This window comes from Vigna unguiculata, chromosome 3 (genome assembly GCF_037176805.1).
Source record: "Vigna unguiculata cultivar grain cowpea cultivar isolate G323 ecotype 2 chromosome 3, ASM3717680v1, whole genome shotgun sequence".
Classification (NCBI taxonomy): Eukaryota; Viridiplantae; Streptophyta; class Magnoliopsida; order Fabales; family Fabaceae; genus Vigna; species Vigna unguiculata.
This window is the reverse complement of record NC_140794.1, coordinates 69,609,610-69,630,213: the sequence shown is the minus strand read 5'-3', so window position 1 is coordinate 69,630,213 and position 20,604 is coordinate 69,609,610. Positions and strand designations below refer to the sequence as shown.

Sequence of the window (20,604 nt, the reverse complement as noted above, 5' to 3'; positions counted from 1 at the left end):
TTTTATATTTTTTTATTCATTTAAATTTATATTTTAAAGAAACCAAATTTATTTACATTGATATTTTATTAAATAATTTAATTTGAATGGTAATTAAAAATTATTATTTTTTATCTAAATTTATATTTTAAAGATTTATTTTTATATAATTTTATTTAAATTTAAAAGAAAATATGAATATACACAAAGTTGTGTATATTCAGAGAGAGATTCGGATACAATATTACCTTTTCACAATAATTTTTTGATAAATTTAACAAAATTTCTAAATATAGAATTAAAACAGATTAAATTTTTATTCTTTAATTATAATAAAATAATGCTTTTTTCCTTTAAGGAAACTTTGTCAGGAACTTTGTTAAAAAGTTTGTTAACCTATCATAACTCTTTCATTAATACCAACAAAACTGATAAGGGAAATTGGTACTATTCATATTGTCATCTGTACACACCATCAAATCACTAAAAATAAAGTAAAACTTATATTCATTCACTCTAACTAATGAAATCTAAATAAAAATTGATATTAATATAATAATTTTATTATTACATTAGAAATAATATATAAATATTTATTATTTTGAATAAATTATTTGATTAAAATTGAGAGCCAAACTACATGTTGAGAAGATTATCCATGAAATCAATAATATGAATTTCTTCCTCCAAACTAAATCCTTTTTGTTATTGCTAAAATTACTGGTTTTAAACAAGATTAGAGATAAATAAACAATGTAGAAAGAAACAAGTAAACACGAAGGCGAATTCAACTCAAATAACAATAACTAAGGATTAAGCATCACTGGTGGAAGAGGTGAGTTCACTCCTAAAGCCAGTCCTTTTTAATATCAAAAGTGTAGTTGATCTCCAAATACAACTTGTTATCATCATCAACAAACTGAAAAACATCACACAAAATACAAGGTCAAATAATTATGTATCAAATATCAAATCTAAACATAAAAAATGTCTCACTCATATAACTTTCTGGACTGAATTTGAATTCATAATTAACAGTGAGTGGTTAAATGAGCACACATGAAACCTGGCAACAAATTTATTAGAGCATTTATTATTGATGCCAAAGAGATTAATTTGTGCTCACTTCATTTCCAAAACAAGTCACAACATCAACACTGACAAGTTGGACACAGACAAGAATTTAGGATAGGTTAAGTTTTCGTTATTTAATGCACTGCTGGTAGATCTCGTGACCATTGCAGGCTTGGATTATTCAATGAAGTCATATGAAATAGCAACTTTGAAATGTTACATTAAAGACTTACTCTGAATTAGATTTAGTTTCGATTTTTCGATAATAAATTGATTTGAATTAGATTTAGTATCGGTTTCTCGGTAATAATATGTCTGGTGCTACGAGAATTATTAACTACTTTACCTTGGATCTAGCTGAATATGTCCCTCTAGCAAAGAGTCCTGATGGTGTTGTCTCTTCAGGCATCTCATGAGTGTAAGGTTCTGCTTGAGGGCTGAATGTTCCGATCATCTCTTTGGTGCTGTCAACTGTAACAACGTATGGAAGTGGAAGAAGTTAAAAGTTAGACAATGATTCATAATTTAAGGAACTGGAATCGAAGTATTTGGTTGGTACGAACGTACGTACCCTTGAGACCGGTTTTCCATACAGTGTTGGTGTATTTGAGACCTGAAACAATATTATGGCTCACCTGGAAAGTGAACATCAGACTGTAACGGCTTCCTTCTTTCAGAGTAAACCATAAACCTTCGGGATTTCCTGACTCTGGTATGGGAAGAACAATGTCTTCTCTACCAGCTGCCTTGATTGCAAGGCTCAGGATCTTCACTTCTGGCTCCAGAGATTCTTAATCGCATTCATAAAAACACCCCACGAGTTATCATAAGTTTATGATTCAATAGCCAAAAAGGAACAAACAAAAACATGAAACATGAAACATTGTCTGAGATAATCAAAGAAAACAGAAAGAAACTGTTAAAGGTTAAAGGGTACGTAGCGTTTGAAGAAGTAATTACCACCAACAGCGTTGATGTCAACACTGCCAAGAAGCTGTTCCTTCCACCTCCTCAAGCTCTCATCATCCTAATAAGATCTCAAGGAGAAAAGGCATGAATGATATGAAAATGTTTGTTTTGAAAAGTACATAAAGAAAGAAAGTGAAAGAATTGCATGTAAGAGATGTGAACCTTATCCTTTTCGAGTTGCTCTTTCAAAGTGCACTGGGGACCCAAGTCGATCTTCCTCTCGACATCCTCTTCTTCATCCTCGGTGGGAGCAGGAATGGAACCTTCACTCATGTGTCTACTGAGAGCGGTCCCTCGTTCGTCGCCACTTCCCTCGTGGTGCGTTTCGGGAGCGTCTGGTGCTGCACCCTCCTTGCCTTTGTCATCAAAACCCATGCTTTTTGCCGTTGGAAACCACCCCAATGGCCAAAGACATCAACGGTGGCGAAACCCAGATGGCAGCTTCACGAGAACCACCACCTAGCTAGCTAGCTAGAGACACAATTGAAATCCGCTCCAACGTGCAAAAGGGTTGTGCTAAGATAGATAGATAGAGTGAGTGAGTGAGAAAGAATTGAATAGTGCGTTCAAGAAGAAAGGGTTGATTCAAGAAATGAGTGTTGCAGCAAGAAGGCAAAGAAGAGAGGTGAAGAGTGCAAACAGAGAAAGAAATGGTCTTTTGTGGTGATCCGCAATTCACAAATATTCAACCACAAAAATGGGAGAGACTCCTCTTCTTCCTCCTCTCATCATCATCATCATCATCATCGTGAAGGTCACTCTTCTAGCACTAACTCAAAATAAATTATTTTTTTATTTTTAAAAACCATTCAAACCCAAGATAGTAACCAAGAAGACCAACCAAACATATATAAAACAAATCACCAAAAAAAAAAAAGAAAAAAAATGGTTTGAGTTTTTGTTCTGGTTTTAGTTGGGTGGTGAACTAAACATGGAGTTTGACTCCTTCACTTCTTTTTATGGTAATACAGTTCCTATCAACAAATACGTTAAGATTAATTTCACAATATACTACAGGCTGGTTACCTAAATTTTTTAAAAAATGATACCTCGTAATAATAATAATAATAATATATTTTATTATTGTAAATTATGTAATATTAGATGGAAATAACTTTATAGAGAAAAATGAGAACAAACTATTACAATAGTTAGATTAATAATAAAAGCTTTTAATAAAAAAAAATCCTTAATTAAAACTAAATTATTGGCTTTCTTTTTCCATATATTTTCCTTCCTTGGTCATCATTACACTCATTGCCATATTTTTATCTCGTATCGTATAAGAAAAATAAAATTGGTGATTCAAAATTAAAAGAATGATTAACGACTATGAAAAATAATGAGAATTAAATAACTGATTTCTTGCAAAATAAATACATCAAAACTGTGTTGTGCCTCAAGTTTGTAAACTCTCACTTTTAATACGCAATGTTGTTATATGTTGAAGAAGAAAAAACAAGTTCAGAGAAAAGAACCAAATAATCCTTGTCTCGTGCTTAAATATGGTTGGCTTTTGGAACTTAAGAAAAATAAAGTCTTTGTATTTTGCCCACAAAATTATATATTTCGCTGAACTAAAAAGATAATTAAAAAAATGCATTCGCTCTACCGTATCTCGTTGCTGATTAAAATGTCGGATGAAAAAAGTATATATTATAGTTTTTTTTCATTAGCTTTATGTGCATATATTTAGAAATAACTTGGATTTCTTTCTTAACTCCAGTATTTAAATATTCGATGTTAACAATTTCGAATAAATTCCTTTGAAGTTTAAATTTATACAATTAACATGTAAGTTTGTCAAGGCAAGCTTGTTTGATAGTCCAATATCTCAAAATGCTTTTATCGCCACTGTTAAAATTTAAAGTCAACACTTTACAGGGGATGATTGTTCTTTTAACGTGTATTTGTTTATTAATGGTAGAAAAAAAGTTGCATATATATGCTTTGAAAAATTGAATCGTTTGCTTTCGTTAACAAAAGTGATCGCTGAGAGAAATCTTATTACACATATTTGAAGTAACATTTTTGGAAGATTTTTACAGGTCATATTTTCATGTAATAAATTTTCTTATACAATCCATTTAATTAAAAAAAAAACAAATTAAAACATGACATTATTGCAGATAAAGTATATGGGCAAGATATTCCCATTATTGCAGATGATTGCGTGCAGTATTGCATTTCGCTGAAAACATGGATTAAACAATGTATGACAACTATTCCAAGAATAAAAATTTTCCATAATTACTTTTTAAAATATTTTTATTTATTGAAGTTTGGAAACATCAAGTATTCAAGCTCATCACGTTGATCCAAAAAATGATTGTGAAAAACACGTTCATTTCACAATCTTGCGTGGTCGTGGTCACTTTTTCACCAAAAACATTAAACACAGAAATAACATAGTCTTGTTTGCATGTATTACTTTTGGGACGCTTATTGAAATACACTGTAACTTACACAATTATTCTGATTTCTTAGAAAGCACACGATCTCACCAGAATGGGTATTATATCGTGCTGATGATTAGAGTTAGGTGGCTACAATCTGGTTCTGAAATTTTCTTTCTGTAGTTGAGCTAAAAAATCAGGTTCAAGTTAGCTACATTTGGCTCCACAAAAATTGTTGACTAAAAATTCATCACTTGAAAACTGTCATAAAATCAACTGCAATTTCATCGGTTGATTTAATATTCAGAGATGGTTTCGAAACTTCATTATCAGCCCGTACATTTATTTCCATGCCTAAATACATTATATACGTATGCAGTTCTCCCTCTGGATTCAATTCAGTTCACAAAGCTTTATTCAATATTGTTATTTCAAAATAACTGTCTATTTAATATAGGAATGATATTTAACACATGATCAAGAATATCACATGGACCTAATAGCCATTTTTAACAAGTATTAAATTAGTTTATTTGCTTATATAAAGAGTATTATACACGAGATAAAATTATCAAAGAAAGCATAGATACTTTGATGCAGACAACCAAATCTTGCATCAGTAGTCTTAAAAGATAATACAAAAGTATAAAACTATTCATGTGATTTTACCTTCTATTAACCTTAATTTCGGAAAAATTAATGCATTACCTACAGTCCGGTTATCAAGATCTGGGATGTCCAGGGTGACAGGTCATCCTGGACCTGTCCTCCATGCCTAATTTAGTATATCCCTGTTCTCATGAAGCCCCTAGTGGGTGACAGGGACAGAAATTAACCACAGAAAGAAGGTGGACTTAAATGCTTGTATTATGAGATACAGCTCATATGAAAATGAAATCAGCAAATGATTCAATGACAGGTCATACAATGTAAGGACTGTATTCCAAATAATCAAGAAAAACATTACAAATCAGAAAAACACAGGTTTACAGAAAACTGAAGATTCACCAGGCATCTTTTGGGGACCATTTTTCAGGTGTTTGTACAGTAAACTAGTATTGGAGCCAACGGAAAATCTGTTTTCTTATTTGATCTTAAACTTTCATGACATTCTTTTATAAAATTTGATACAATACGAAAGTAATCAATCAGCAGCTGCTAATAAAATTTAAAAGTAACCACACTTTCAATTCTAACTAACTTCTCAGGATAATGAAAGAGTTAAACAAAATTTAACCGCTGTTTAGGTGCGAAGGAAATAAACAAACTGAGTTACAACAAAAATCGCTGCACTAATATTTGCATGGAGCAAACGTGATGTTGAACGTATTAAGAGGGTGATAAATAACATAATGCATCAAGGGGGTAATGCCAAACCTTTAAGGCATGAATGACTCATTAGTCACTGCCCCATTTTCTTACAACATTCTCCTTGGCAGAAGTTTGCTGATAAGATTTCTTCTTTGAAAGTCCATCAAAATCAGCCTGATTGCTGGTAGAAGTATTTTTCAAGACTTTAGATGTTACAAAACTAAATCCATTTCTCACTCCCCGAAGTGTATATAGCAATGGATTGAGAATGATAGCAAGGAACAAATCGCCTTTTGCAACTAGGAGATACTGAAAAGCAGAGAAAGGAAAAATAGAACTTTTATTGTAGGCTACGTTGGTACTTACTATAAATTATGAATTCTGGATATCAGAAAGTGAGTTTAGACAGGAATGAGGAAACCTCTTACCACTAAAACGAGAGCAAGTATAGTAAGACCAGCTTGTTTCGCTTCTTGCCAAAAATTATCATCATTAGACCAGCCAAACCGTCCACCCCACCCAAACCAACCACCTCCACCGGAACTACCCCCACCTCCCAGCTCTTCTCTTCTTTTAATTTCCTTATCCCACTTGTCAAATTCATTTTTCTTACCACTTAATGCACCTTCTAATGCTTTTCTAGCCTGTTCCTGCAATCCAAATTCCCTTTCAGTTTTGTATTTCCCCTCATACCAGTTTTGTGAGGCATAAAGGACTAAACATAGTTCATCATCACAAGATTCAAAATCGATTTTACTCATTTTAGTGATAAACTATTTCCATGGATAGTCAATCATCATTAGGTCAAAATTTTATTATTATATCAATATAAACTGATAGTGAGAATCTAATTTTCTTCCATAAACAAGAGTATGATTCAATTTTTATACTTTTCATGAAAATTGTACCCGCACAACATGACGAGGCCAGCAGGATAATTACACTAAATAACAAACAAACCGATTTTTGTTAACTGATGCATCTTCCAAATGTTGTCCAAAATTATGGGACCAGCTTGACATCTAATAGTGATATGACAAGTAATAGAAACTAACTCGCATAAGATCAAGTCAATTAGTTGTGACTGCATGCATCATTCTGTTATAGTTTAGCTTCCATTGTATTTTATAAGCATTCTTACATGCAAATCATTCTTATATCAGCATCTTTTATTCTTTCAATTCTCCGAGTTACTTCTAAGGAAGTCCTCTCTTGTTCTGAGATTTATGATCTTTGACCCCAACATCTGATGATCATTTGCAACCCCAGCCAAACTCTGATAATTATCAAATCTTTGGCTTCACAATGCAGATATCAAAATCCTTGAAGGAAAGGACCTGAAGATGGATTTAAGCTTTCAAAACCTTGGCACACTCAGACCACAAAAACACATCGTGGTTGGGTTCAATGCTCAATTATTATTCAATACTCAAATTGATGCTGGGAAATATAACATACACCAATGAAATCACCCAGAATAATTGACGTGGTTTGACACCTCTGTCTATCTATATCCATGAAACCATCTTAAAACTATTTTTCTATTAAATATAATCACAAAATTTGTAATTCACCCTGAATTGTGTATCACTCTACTAACTCGAGTACCCCTAATAAAAGTTAAAAGAAAATGATCGCACACTCTCACTACCAGAGAATCTCATACACTGTTGCTCTCCTCTTGCTTTAGTAAAGATGATTCATCTTCTTCACAAGACCCTTTTATATACGAAAAGATCCAAGGTTCCATTCGTGAATACTACTTGGTGGTCCTTACTAAATATCCCACATTTCAACATACCTTTCATTATATTAGGTCATCTCCATTGCAAGGGTCACGACATATGAGGTCTTAATTTACCTTTTATGGGTCTACTGTGCCACATTAATTTTAAGATCTCATCCTAACTTTTGCTCCAATTCAATACTCTTATAAGACCTCAGTTTAATAATATCTTTCTCTTAACTTCTTGGGAAAGGAGTTGCTTTTAAGACAGAAAATATTTTTTTATTCTTATGGCCTAAGGTCTTATTTAAGTTAATTCCAGGTTAGTGCACTCCAGTTGGAGGGCCTTATAAGACCCAGGTTTTAAACTTACAACTCTTGAGTATGATCCATGCAATGGAGATACCCCCAGCAGGTTTATCCAAAAGTCAAGATACATGCACCACCTCCTGGACTGTATCTCTTGAATTTCTTTCTTTAATTATTTGGAAAATTAAATTTCTTTCCAACGCACCAAGATTTTATTCTGCACTTTAGAAGGTATGTGGAGGGATATAAGACAAAATAGGAAAGACAAGATGTTGAAAGGCTTATCTAGGAAAAAGAAAGGGATGACTCTTTGGTTGTTATATCATGCCTTGTGTCAACTACTCACATACAACTTTGACCAACACCTGAGTTCAGCAATTTACTAATAATGGGTATGTTCAGCAGACCACCCATAGAAAACGAGAGACACCACATTTTGAAGCTTTACCAAATTACAGAACAGATGGAGCTTGCTGAACAGAATAAGGAATAGCACCAACGACACAAAAGAGATCATAGTTCGATTCTTCAAAATCAATTTTGTTGGGATTGGATAATAGTAATAGGCTCTACAAATGGGAGATGAGCAATAGAAGAGAATTGGTTTTGTCGAATGCTAATTTTCAATGCTTTGCAATCACTGAAAGTGGTCGCACAAAAACAGTGTCATTGTTTGAAAAGATGATGTTGTATTCCGAGACATCAACAAGGCCAGCTGAGACTGACTCTTGTGTTACCTGGATTGCCAATCAGTATTAAAGTTGCTTGTGCTGGCGAGTGGATGTTGGGCACCATTACATCCTGTTTCTTATCTGTAGCTTGTTTACAGATAAAGATAAGAGAACAAAGACTGGGTTTAGATGGTTGGAGATCACTTCTCTGGTTTCACATTAGACCGGTAGAAGTAATGACTTACATGGTGGCCTTTTATCGTGGGTTACTGAGAATTGCAAATAAAAACACAGAAGTGGCTTCGGAGAAGAAAAGAATTCAAGTGACTTGTATCTAAGTCATACAAGATAAAATAATAGGGTAACAATTAGAGTGAGAATTATTGGAACTAAGACTAAACTATATTTGGCATGGTGGAGGAAAAATGATGAAGGAAAGAAAAACTGAAAATTAAATTGAAGGAAATATGGAAGGAATATTTTTTTTTAACTTTTGTTTGAAGAAGTCAATTTTTCTCTCATTTTCTTTTCAACAAAAACAGAAGAAATGTATCGCTATCCTTGCTTTATTTCCTCCCATAAAAACATAATAGATGAATTTTCCTACAGGGATGGGTTTACTTCGGAGTTCACTCTTAAGTTCTTACATGTTTAATAGAGTATGGAATGTACTTACCAGGGACATACAAAAGACTATTCACTCAATTGCACTTTTAGTTCTCCTACTTTTTCAATTTTGTGAATTTCATCACTTCATGTTTAATTTTGGCAAATTTGATCCCCCTCTATCATATTCTGTAAATTGTATCCAAATATTTAGCATAAATGCTAGCTTAGCATTGCAGTAGAGTGTCACTCGTGGATGTGTTGATGAGGCAGTGTATTAGAGTGTCATGCCAACATTATTGTTAAATATTAGATCAAGTTATCGAATAAACCAAAATTGAACAATTAAAATAGAGGGGGCATCAAATTCATGGAAAAAAAAAATAGGCAACAAATTTCGTGAATTGAGAAAAGGAGTGCAAGTCGAGGATTATCCCCAAATGTATATTTTGTGTGGATGATATAGAGATATTAATGATAAAGATTAACTCTAAATCCGAGCCTTGGAGACAAACATAGAACTCAAAGGTTCTTTTGCAAACATAATATATATACATCGCAATTTTAGTAAGAAACAAAAAGAAAATGACTAAGAGGTAAAACTGGAGAAGATGTTATGTCAAAGGTTTCTATATCTAAGTAAGGAGGATGAATATGATGTCATACATAGGATACAAGCTAGGTAGTTAAAATGGACAAAGGTAGTAACCATCACTTGTGACTGGAAAGTATCTAACAAGTTCAAAAGGAAGTTTTAACATATTACTATACAATCAACTATACTCTATAGTTGTGAACGTAGGACGTTAAAGAAATAACGGGACAGAAAAGTGTGACAGTAGAAATAAGTATATTACGATAGCCAAATGAACATTCAAAAAAGGACAGAAAATGAAATGACTGAACGGAAAAAGACCTATTAAGAAAACCGTGACAGAAAATAAATACTTTGAATTGTGCACTGCCCAGCATATGATACATTATCAGAAAGAGAATTCAGCAAGTGTTGTCGAAACCCATTCCCAAACACATGGATAAGGCAAAGCAAAGAGTAAAAGGGTTGAAATTGAAATGCAGAGATGCAGAAAAGGAATAAGAAATCGGCGAGAAACAGAAATTGAGAGAAAAACCTCTTTTCTGTTGTCGGAGAAAAGGCACAGGAATCTGCCTCTGCATTTGAGGCTGTGCTGCAAAGAAGACCAGCTTTGGCTGATGGAATCATGCTTAATGAAATGGGAATGCGAACGGCACGAGTGTTTCCTCGTACCTAAGCTTGCGGGGGCTCCTAGGTTTAGAATCTCCGCCATGCCCTCCTCTTCCAAGCTTAACCCTTCTCTTCTTTTTTCTCACTGTCACTACACTATCCAATCACTTGCATTTCATTTTATTAACCCCAATTATCATGATGTGACATCACCCTTTCTCCCTAAATAAATTGATTTTGCTTGTTTTCTCTTAATTCAATTTCATATCCAATGTATATATTTCATGATACATCTGTTATTATGTGTTTGTGAGCATGCTTCCACTTGTTATTCAAAAAGTTTGTAATAAAATTCTAATCAAATTAAACAACATGTTTAATGATTATAGGTTATTTCTAATGTTAACTTTTCCCCATTTGATAAATAAGTTAAGAATTATAATGCAAATTTTTATAAAAATTTAATAAATATAAATATATTATAACTAGTGTACAATAAGAATTTAAACATGTAAAATTATATTTAAATACAATAAATGTTTCAATTTTATTTTTAAAATTTTATATCAAATACTGGATTTGATTGATTCTTTATTTTTTTTATCAAATTAACTAATTTATAATCGTTTGGATTTTAAACACTCATATATGATTATAACAAATATTTCACGGTACTGATTGCCCTTTCCTATTTCTTTTGTGCAGATCATTATTTTTTTCCTAGTTCCAATCCTTTTCTCGAGTTACTTAGAAGTTTTTCTTTAAAACAAAAGAATACCAAATTAAATTAAGATTATTTGAGACATTTGGTATGAGAACTATATTAGGATATGTTAGAAAAATAAAACATTTTTTTTGTGTTACACCACCAAGAACCCGCAACAACAACCACCTCACGTACAACTCCAAAACACACCCTAATTAAGAATAAAATTTTAAAAGTTTGTGAGATATTTAATTTATGTGACAATTAAAAATAAAATTTAATTGATGAAATAGGTTGATTACTAAATTGTCTTTGATATTAAAAGTAATATAACATGATATTTAAGAGGAGTTATAATTAATTTTGAAAATATTTTTTATGATGAATAAAATTATTAAAAATAATTATTACTTTAAATAAATAAAAATTATAATATATTTAGTGTAAAAATTTAAATAGGGTCTACAACACACAACTTTCAAAAGTGAAATACGTTCCAAGCTAAATAGAACCGATTCCATTAATCTTTTGAAAAAAGAATATCCAATTTTAAGATATGTATATCTAATGATGTTTTTTCGTTCATACACCAATGTCGTTCTAAACCTCTCTTTTCACCCATTTTCTTTGCACCACGCACCCAACCTTCCATATTTTCTCCTTGGTTGCAACACGAAACTCATGGTTTATTACGAGGATAGTTTGGTAAAATATCATCATTCACTTGCAAATCTCTTCATGGAAGCGAGATGGAAAAAATGGCATTCTCCCACGATTTCGCACGTTCACTTTCTTCCAAATATGCATAAAGGAACACAATCAATCAATATTGATCATCACTCACAATTATTTGTCCACACAAAAGAACATAGTCGTGAGGAATGAAGGGTAGTATTGTAAAAAGATACATACATACCCCCAAATCTCCTAAGATAACTCAATCCTAGCATTCACAAATCCAACTTTACTTATCTCTTCAAATCACTAGAAACAAATAAAGTTGTCACTCACCCTTCCATTCGCTTCAAAGTAAATGAAAAAAAGATAGACAATTAATCACTGACAAGTTAACTTAACATGTTAACTTATCTAAAAATATTTTTTATTTTATTTTAAAGCATGCATTACAAAAAAAATCTAAAGAAAATAGATAAAATAAAAATTTATATTTTATTTATGAGTATGAAATTAATTGTTTTTATTTTATTTTAGTTAAAAAAGTAAAAATACATTTTTGTCCAAATTTTTGTCAAATTTTATCAAATCCGTCATAATTTTGTTTTTGTACTCAAATATGTCATAATTTTCATCAATTTTGTTCAATTAGATCATTTTTTGCTAACACTGTTTAAATATTAACCGATATGAACAATGACTATCATGTGTCACTTTGTGATTTTTTTTATTTTTTTATTTTTTTTAAATGTCAACGTGTCAATCCAACAGCATGTCACATGTCAAAGTCAATGTTTTATATTCAATTTGTTCCATATATTTGTTATTTTTGTTCAATTTAGTCTCATTTTTTGTTAAAATTGACCAATTTTGTCCCTGTCGAATATGAGATCAAATTTAATTTTTATATAAAAATTATAATGGTGTGAATTATAATATATTATATATATATATATATATATTTTTAAATGTAAATTTTAATATAAAAATTAAATTTGGTTTCAATTTGGAGAGGGACAAAATTGTTCATGTTAACAAAATTTTGAACTAAATTAAACAAAAATCACAAATATAGAAACCAAATTGAATATAAAATATTGACTTTGACACATGACACGTTACTAGATTAACACATAGACATTTTAAAAAAATTAAAAAACTACAAAGTGACACGTGATAAAAGTTGGGACCATTAGATATTTTAACCTTACAAAATATATTCTTTATCACTTTATTGACAACGTTTGAATGGTTTTGATCCACGTAAAACCTGGTACAAAGGTTTACATGTGAATAAAGGGTGAAATTATTCATTTCTGCAAAGTAATGTTAATATGCTATACTAAAAGGATTAAGTTAATTAAATGTTAGTGTATATCTATCAATTGTAAGGAAAAAAATGACTTTAAAGTTTTGAGAATACGTGAAATATATATATATATATATATATATATATATATATATATATATATATATATATATATATATATATATATATATATATATATATATATATATATATATATATATATATAATATGCTAAGATTTCTGAACTTATGATGGTAAATTTTGTATTTTTCTATTTTAAGTAAAGATAGTTATAAAATAAATTATTCTAAATTGTCTAAGCTGAGTAAAAATAGTTCATATCAACAAAAAAATATCCAAATTAAGAAAATAGTATATATATATATATTTTGTCTTGTAATTAATTAGGAATAAAATAAATTGAGTTGAGTTTTTTCCTTCATCAGATAGTTGAGACGCGAGGCTCAACTTATTTTGCTTATTCGGGTTTACTTGTTTTGCTTGATCCTGTGTTTGAGTAAATCTATTATTTGTTACTATTTTTTTTAATGGCTAATTAAATACAAAAAAAAGGACACAGATTCAAAACAATGAATAATTTTTATTTTCATTAGTTGGGCTTGTTATTAATACTGATATTTTTGCACAATAATCATGATATTTCATGAGGTTTTTTTTATTTCAAAACAATAATTTATTTTACAACAGTATCTACAAAAGAAAAATAAAATGAAACACACATTATCAATTAAATAAAGACTAAAACTCAAGATTTTGTTGATGTCGAGGTCTTTGAATAATTGATATTAAGATTTTTTTTAAAGACATTAAAAATTTGAGTTAAATTGAAAATGGATGTACCAATAATAATAATAATGCTTATAAAAAACAACTAATTATATTAATAAAGAAACAAAGATATGAAGAAAACATATTATGTCTGCAAGAAATGGATTTGATTCAGGATTATGTATGAAGTTTCAAAGAATATGACTCTCCATGTATTAAAATTTTGTAATTATAATAAATAATAATCAAGGTAAACCACTTTATTTAATTTTATGTTCATTGTTTTGCATGCACATGTATAAACAACTACACATAAGTATTTATAAATTAAAATAAAAAAATACAAATTATTTTATGTGATTTTAATTAATGGTATGAAATCAAATTCATAAATTAAAAAAATTTCAAAATTATAAACTTGATTTTTCTTTCTCTCCTACCTTACTCGTCATCTTGTGTATCAAAATCAATAAAGAAACTCATTAAGTTTTTTACAAACTCGTTTTTCTCACAAGAATATATAAATATATATATATATATATATATATATATATATATATATATATATATATATAAATAATATGTTTTTATAATTTGGGTAACTTATTAAATTCGACTAGAAAAAACATGAACCCAGTTTTTTTTTTAGTATGATACACTAAAAACACACTATTTTAATATTTTAGAGATATTTTTAATATATTTTAAAATTTTATAATCAGTAATAATTACATTTGAAGATACAATACATACAAATTCAACAAAGAATTTAAATTCAAAAAACTTTTAAGAGGAGAATGGTTGAAATCAAATGCCTATCATAGTAGAATATCTTTTCCAGGTAATTATAAGTAACTGGAAGAGTTAATTAAAGGTAACTGGAAAAACACATTGTGTGAAGGGTGAAGTTGTTGGACCAGGAAAGACACCACATAAACCTGTGTCATGTTAATGTTAAATACTCCAAAATAAAGAGGATAAGATAGGATACATAAATGTCCAGATCTGGGTATGTCGAAACATGGTTAAATAAACTGGGCCATTGTCGTTTGTTGGCTTGCCTAGGAATGAAACAATTCTCCATTCCTAAGTTGACTATGTTAGCTGAGTAGTAGATGAAGCCCCACTTATTTCAAAAATCTTAATTAGTTGACCAAACCCCTCTAATCCCCAACCACTCACGGATTCTCCTACAAGTCCCACCACACCATTTTCAAATTCTCTTTCAGATCATAAATGGCATCACCGTAATTCCACCTTGCTTCACTTTTACCTTATTCTTCTTTCCAAATTTCATTCATCTTTAACGTCAAAAACAAGCAACCCCTCTCTCCCTGCAACTTTTACCCTTTTTACGATTCTACCCTCAACCACTGCTCTGTCAAATTACGCTTCTACTCCTTCTGCTTCCTCTTTGCCGCTCACTGCAAAACCATTTTCGAATAAAGGGTACTTTTGTGATTTCGATCTTATAAAGAGAGAGAAGAAGAAGCAGAAGAGAGAAGGTATAAGCAGCCGTTTTTTCTGTTGGTATATGAAGGTGGTGAAGAAAGAAGAACAAGAATGGTGTCCGACCAGGATATTGCAAAAGGGGTGGAGTCTCTGCTGCGTCACTCTGACCCCAACTCCATAACCACTGTAAACGCCGTCGTTCAGCAGCTCGAGGCTAAACTAGGGTTAGACCTCTCTCACAAGGCCGCTTTCATCCGCGACCAGATCGACCTTCTTCTCCGCTCCCACCCACCGCGTGCATTTCTTCCTCACTCTCCTCCTCTGCACAAAGACTATTTCAATCCTATCCCCCAACACCACTTCCCAACCACTCACTTTCCTTCCCATTTTGCCCTCCATGACGAGATCAACTTCCAGCACCCCAACCCTCCTCCACCCTGCAAAGTTGATTCCTTTCCTGAAAATGCTGCCACTGTTGCGGCACCTCCAGCGCCCAAAGTAAGGTGCGGTTTTTCATATGCCCTTTTGTTTTGATCTTCAACTTCTTAACTGGGTCTTCCTGGGTTTTGTTGTTGTCGCTTAAATTAATTAGATCTTAGTTCCAAGTTTTTTCTTTTTTTTGCTTCGATTTAGGGTTAGAGTTGTCCGAGTTGTCCGCTTTCGCTTTCGTCCGAAGTACGGTTGCGATCTCGGGTTGATCTCCTAGTGTATGTAGTTCGAGTACTGTTCCATTTCCGGAAACTCTTCATGGTTGGTTTGTTGGTTGTTGATGTTACTATTTTCTTTATTATTGGTTATCGTGGTTTCCTTTCGTTGAAATTTGATGCTTTTTTTGTTAAAATAGTTGTAAACTTGTTCATGTCATGTCATTTTCCAATTGATGATTTTATTATGTTAAAATAATAATAATTTTGCTTATTAAAACACGCCGGTCCCAAATATCTCTTTCTTTAACTATTGTCCTCTTGTAGTCCTGTTTCTTAGCCCTCTATTACCCCTATTGTGTATTTATTCCCATTCCATTGACCTGGACGCCTGACAATTTATTTGCTTACTGTTATTTGTCGTTTTTCAGAATTTTAAATGCATTTTTAGTATACTGTTCAAAAACAGCTTATATATGTCTGTGTAGTTGTTTTTCTTCGTATATACATAATCAGCGTATGCTAGCCCGTGCTATGTTGTGACTTTCTTCAAGTTGTCTGGTCTCATGTTCTGGTTAGCTTTGAATATGTAAAATTTTTCTCCAATCTGTCTCTATCATATACTAAGAATGCTGTGTTGCTGTTCTTTATAAATGATTTTCCAGTGTTCAAACTGGAGGCAAAAGAAGAGGTGGTGCTGGTGGTCTAAACAAAGTTTGTGGTGTTTCTCCTGAGCTTCAGGCAGTTGTTGGTGAACCTGCATTGCCAAGAACTGAGGTAGTTTTCTTTTACCAAACCAAGTTTAGATCCCTCACTTTCACTGTAAAAGCATGGATCTTCATTTATCCATAAAAAAATTCATATGTAATCCAACCCTATCATGTGCTCAATTCAGATTGTGAGGCAGCTTTGGGCGTACATAAAGAAAAACAACCTCCAGGATCCTGGTAACAAAAGGAAGATAATTTGTGATGATGCACTGCGTTTGGTATTTGAGACAGACTGCACTGACATGTTCAAGATGAATCAGTTGCTAGCTAAACACATTATCCCACTTGGTCCCTCAAGTAAGTACTAAGTAGCCCATGCCCTGTTTGGATAAACATGTTTCAAGAAAATAAGAAGATGAAATGAAGAAGTTTCTCCCATAACTAATCCACTTCAGCTTTGATGCAAGTTATTTTATTTAACCTTTGGAAAAGCTATTTATTTTACCTTCTTAATATTTTTCTCCTATAACTGCTTATTGAAAAATTTACCTTTCAGAACCCAAATAAAATGAGGATACTACATTACCATCTTTTCTACCAGCGGTTTTGTTGTTTTTTAGTACAATAATCTTTAATATTCTTTCAATTTTATCACTCCAGAGGAGTCACAAGCTAAGCGAGTGAAGGTGGACGTTGAAACTAAAATTGAATGTGCCGAACCTGCTTCATCCACCGTCGTAATATCTGAAGCACTTGCCAAATTTTTGGGTACTGAGGGAAAAGAGATGCAACAATCTGAAGCCATAAGACTTGTTTGGGAGTACATCAAGCATCACCATTTGGAGGTGTGTTGCATGTTCATCACATTATCCACTCTTTCACATGCTCAAACATTATTCAACCTTCTGTTAACAAATCAATACATAAATAGAAGTATTTTTCTGATGGAGTTTTAACTATTGCTCACGGACATGAAAGATTCTTGAAATCAAAATCTGATTGAAAGCTGAAAACTAACAGAAACTGAAGAAAATGCCTTATATTCATTCTAATGATATTTGTTTCTAAAATTACTTTGGTGAGCTGTTGCCTTTTTTATTTGGACAGATGGATCTAAATGTAAAAGAGATTAACAATGAGAAGGAATAATAATTGTTTGGTCTACAATTTCTCCATATTAATTGCAGGACCCTTTAAATGCAATGGTGATATTATGTGATGCAAAGCTTCAAGAGCTACTTGGTTGTGAAAGCATTTCTGCTCTAGGAATACCAGAGATGTTAGCGCGTCATCATCTATTTAAACAGTCAGACACCCACGTAAGGTTAACATTCCTTTCATCTTATGTATATCTATTGTGCTACTAGTGTGTTTTTTTTAATCTCTGGAGCATTTTGTCAACAATCTTGTGTTTATTCTTTTTTATCTCTGAAGCATTTGATCAACAATCTTGTCATGTGGAAATCTCTCCTCCTCTCAATTGTGTTTTACCTCTATTCAACCCTTAGTAACTTGACTGACAAATGGTTCTGTGGTTTTTCTTTTATTGTTGTGCAGCGCATGATCCGCAGAGAACCGTAGTTCTATGTCTGTGGCTGTTGGTAGATGATATAGGAACATTTTACTTATTCCTGTAACTTCCTTAATCTTTTTGTAAACTGAATGTTGTCTGACAGCAGTTATTAGGTTCGTTGTTTAGAATGACAATGGATACATTGAGCTAGGGAAGAAGTATATTATTGTATTTAAGATATGGCCCTCTAGGTTGCCCCTGCATTTTATTTTATCAATTCTCAATGTCTAACCTCAACTGAACTCCTTTTTGGAATCACTAATACTTTTTGTACTTTGAGTTACACCAACTACTCTGAAAGAATGCACCTACTTATTTTGCCACTTTTCTGACAGGCTTGCAATTAATCCTCTGTCTCCTTAGAAAAAGTAAACTAGAAGTTGTTACATCGTACATTTCTATTTGAAGTTGCACAATTACAAGCATAAGAGGGTTTAGTGTGTATTTTACTTTCTTTAAGGATCAATTGTTTACCCAAAATTACTAGTGACAAAGTTATTCATTATTACTTCTTTCTCCCCTCAAAAATTGAACAAGGTGTAATAATGTGAGGTAATCTTAGGTAAAGCATGCATGTAAGCCATTATGATATCTTTACTGGTCCCCAACAAGGACAGAGCAGGCTTTGGAGCATTCAATTTTTTGTTACTATGAACCGACATGAAAATACAAGGCGTCGCATTCCAATCCTCCATGTTCTCACCTAAAAGATTCACAAATCTCGAATAACTTGTTCCTAGAACAATCAGACAATAAAATATTGGGTAACGTATATTTCTAAACCATTTTTTATTTCCCCATTCCAATTCAAACCTTTTTTGGTTGTTTGTTTCTGGTGTAGTTTCTCGTATGGCAACATTAATCAAAACATACTAATCGGGGAACAACATGTGCGATGGTGTTTAGTACATGTTCGGATTGGAACCTCCCTTAGCGCAGAGATTTCAGTGGCTGAAACATTAAAGACATGGTATATAGATTGAAAACGCAAATAGCTTCAAAGGCCGAAAACATTGTCCAAATAATCGTCCAAGTAATAATAACAATAAAAGGAAAGTTCCAAAAAAAGATATGAAACGGTATTATTTGCTATTTCCAAAACGAAGTGTGTCCCTAAAAACCCACTATGTTGTTATGCACACATAAACACAGATTGAATATTTGGATGATAAGTATAAAATCTGATAGAAGATGAAACCACGTCAATTTCAAGAAAATAATGTATTAGGGAACAACATTCCTACATTGTTGAGAGGATTTTACAGTCCATTTAAATTAAAATCGACTATATACTGAAAGTTAAATTATTAAGATTCTTGATTTTTATAAGAAATTAAACACATGCGCTATCGTGTTTGTATACACATTTTTTAAATATAAATGATATTATATTAATATGTGATAATAGTGTAATGTTATTAAATTAATATATAAAATAAATTTATATATATTAAAAATAAAGTGAAATGAATAGAAAAAATAATTTAAAAAATAGATAAAAGTAACCGTTAATTTTAAAAAATTTAATAAATAATTATAATGTAAATGGTAGAATTAGTATTATGAGATGTGGATACAGAAGAGAGAATTCTCTTTATATATTATTATAGATATCTAAAAAGGATATAACCATGTTGATACATATATAATTGTAGACCTGAAATCTACTTTTTTACTTCTTATTATCTTATTTATTTACAAACTTGAGAGAATTGTATATAACGTGAATAATTTTTATTTATTTTATAAATATTTTTTTATTATAAATAATAATAATATTATTATTATTATTAATATGTTACTTAAATAACATTTGTTACACTATTAAGCTAAACTCAATATTCAACCATTCAAAACATCAAACTTAAATCATACATCAATTTCACTAAATTACATCACAATTCTATATTAAGACCAACATATTTTAAATAATTAACTTCTCCTACCTAAATAGATGTTACTGAACTTAGGTGTTTTCCATGAACTCTATCTCACATAGGTTGTTCTATCTACATATGAAAAAATTTGTTCAACAATCAAAAGCACATCCTAGTGATCCTAACTGGACAAAGATTTGTGTCAAGCTCTTAAATGCTACATACAAACCTAAAGATTCCAAATTTTGATTAGATATGATTGTAGATCTCAACACCATAAGTTCTATGGCATGTTCTACTCCAATCTTCAAAGAGATGAAGAATAGAGTCTAGAGAAGATAAAAGAAACATTTAGAAAAAAAATTAGAAATACAATAATGTATATAAAATAAAATTATGTTAATAGAAATTTTTTTTATAATTTCAATTTTTTTTATTTTTATGTATAAAATTTTAGAAAAGGTTGTGTTCAATCTCAGATTGCCTTGGTGGGGGTTAAAAAAGATAATGATTTACATACATTTTTATTTTATATACATCTATTATAAAAAGAAATTGTAATAGTAAAGTATTCTTTCCCTGACATTTTATCATTAATTGAAGTTTATTAACATTATAGAACAG

The 20,604-nt window shown here is 31.3% G+C and overlaps 3 protein-coding genes across 4 annotated transcripts; 1 reads left to right on the top strand and 2 right to left on the bottom strand.

Moving 5' to 3' along the window:
• Window positions 1-656: 656 nt before the first annotated feature.
• Window positions 657-2,856, bottom strand: LOC114177314 (rho GDP-dissociation inhibitor 1-like). The gene is made up of 5 exons (XM_028062604.2): window positions 2,185-2,856; window positions 2,014-2,080; window positions 1,625-1,843; window positions 1,400-1,524; window positions 657-898 (listed from the first exon to the last, which is right to left on the bottom strand). The coding sequence occupies exons 1-5, from the start codon at window positions 2,395-2,397 to the stop codon at window positions 827-829; spliced, it is 696 nt and encodes a 231-aa protein (XP_027918405.1). The 5' UTR covers window positions 2,398-2,856; the 3' UTR covers window positions 657-826.
• Window positions 2,857-5,585: 2,729 nt separating this feature from the next.
• LOC114176526 (sulfate adenylyltransferase subunit) lies at window positions 5,586-10,414 on the bottom strand. Its single transcript, XM_028061594.2, has 3 exons — window positions 10,172-10,414; window positions 6,158-6,379; window positions 5,586-6,038 (listed from the first exon to the last, which is right to left on the bottom strand). Exons 1-3 carry the CDS (start codon window positions 10,346-10,348, stop codon window positions 5,817-5,819), a joined length of 621 nt encoding a protein of 206 aa, XP_027917395.1. The 5' UTR covers window positions 10,349-10,414; the 3' UTR covers window positions 5,586-5,816.
• Window positions 10,415-15,051: 4,637 nt separating this feature from the next.
• LOC114175994 (SWIB complex BAF60b domain-containing protein) lies at window positions 15,052-18,340 on the top strand. 2 transcript variants are annotated; one of them, XM_028060868.2, is made up of 6 exons: window positions 15,052-15,679; window positions 16,486-16,597; window positions 16,716-16,887; window positions 17,191-17,375; window positions 17,718-17,849; window positions 18,088-18,340. In XM_028060868.2, the coding sequence occupies exons 1-6, from the start codon at window positions 15,288-15,290 to the stop codon at window positions 18,109-18,111; spliced, it is 1,017 nt and encodes a 338-aa protein (XP_027916669.1). In that variant the 5' UTR covers window positions 15,052-15,287; the 3' UTR covers window positions 18,112-18,340. The 2 variants fall into 2 exon arrangements, with proteins under 2 accessions (XP_027916669.1, XP_027916670.1); XM_028060869.2 differs by having other exon boundaries at window positions 15,053-15,679; window positions 17,718-17,854.
• The last annotated feature ends 2,264 nt before the right edge of the window (window positions 18,341-20,604 follow it).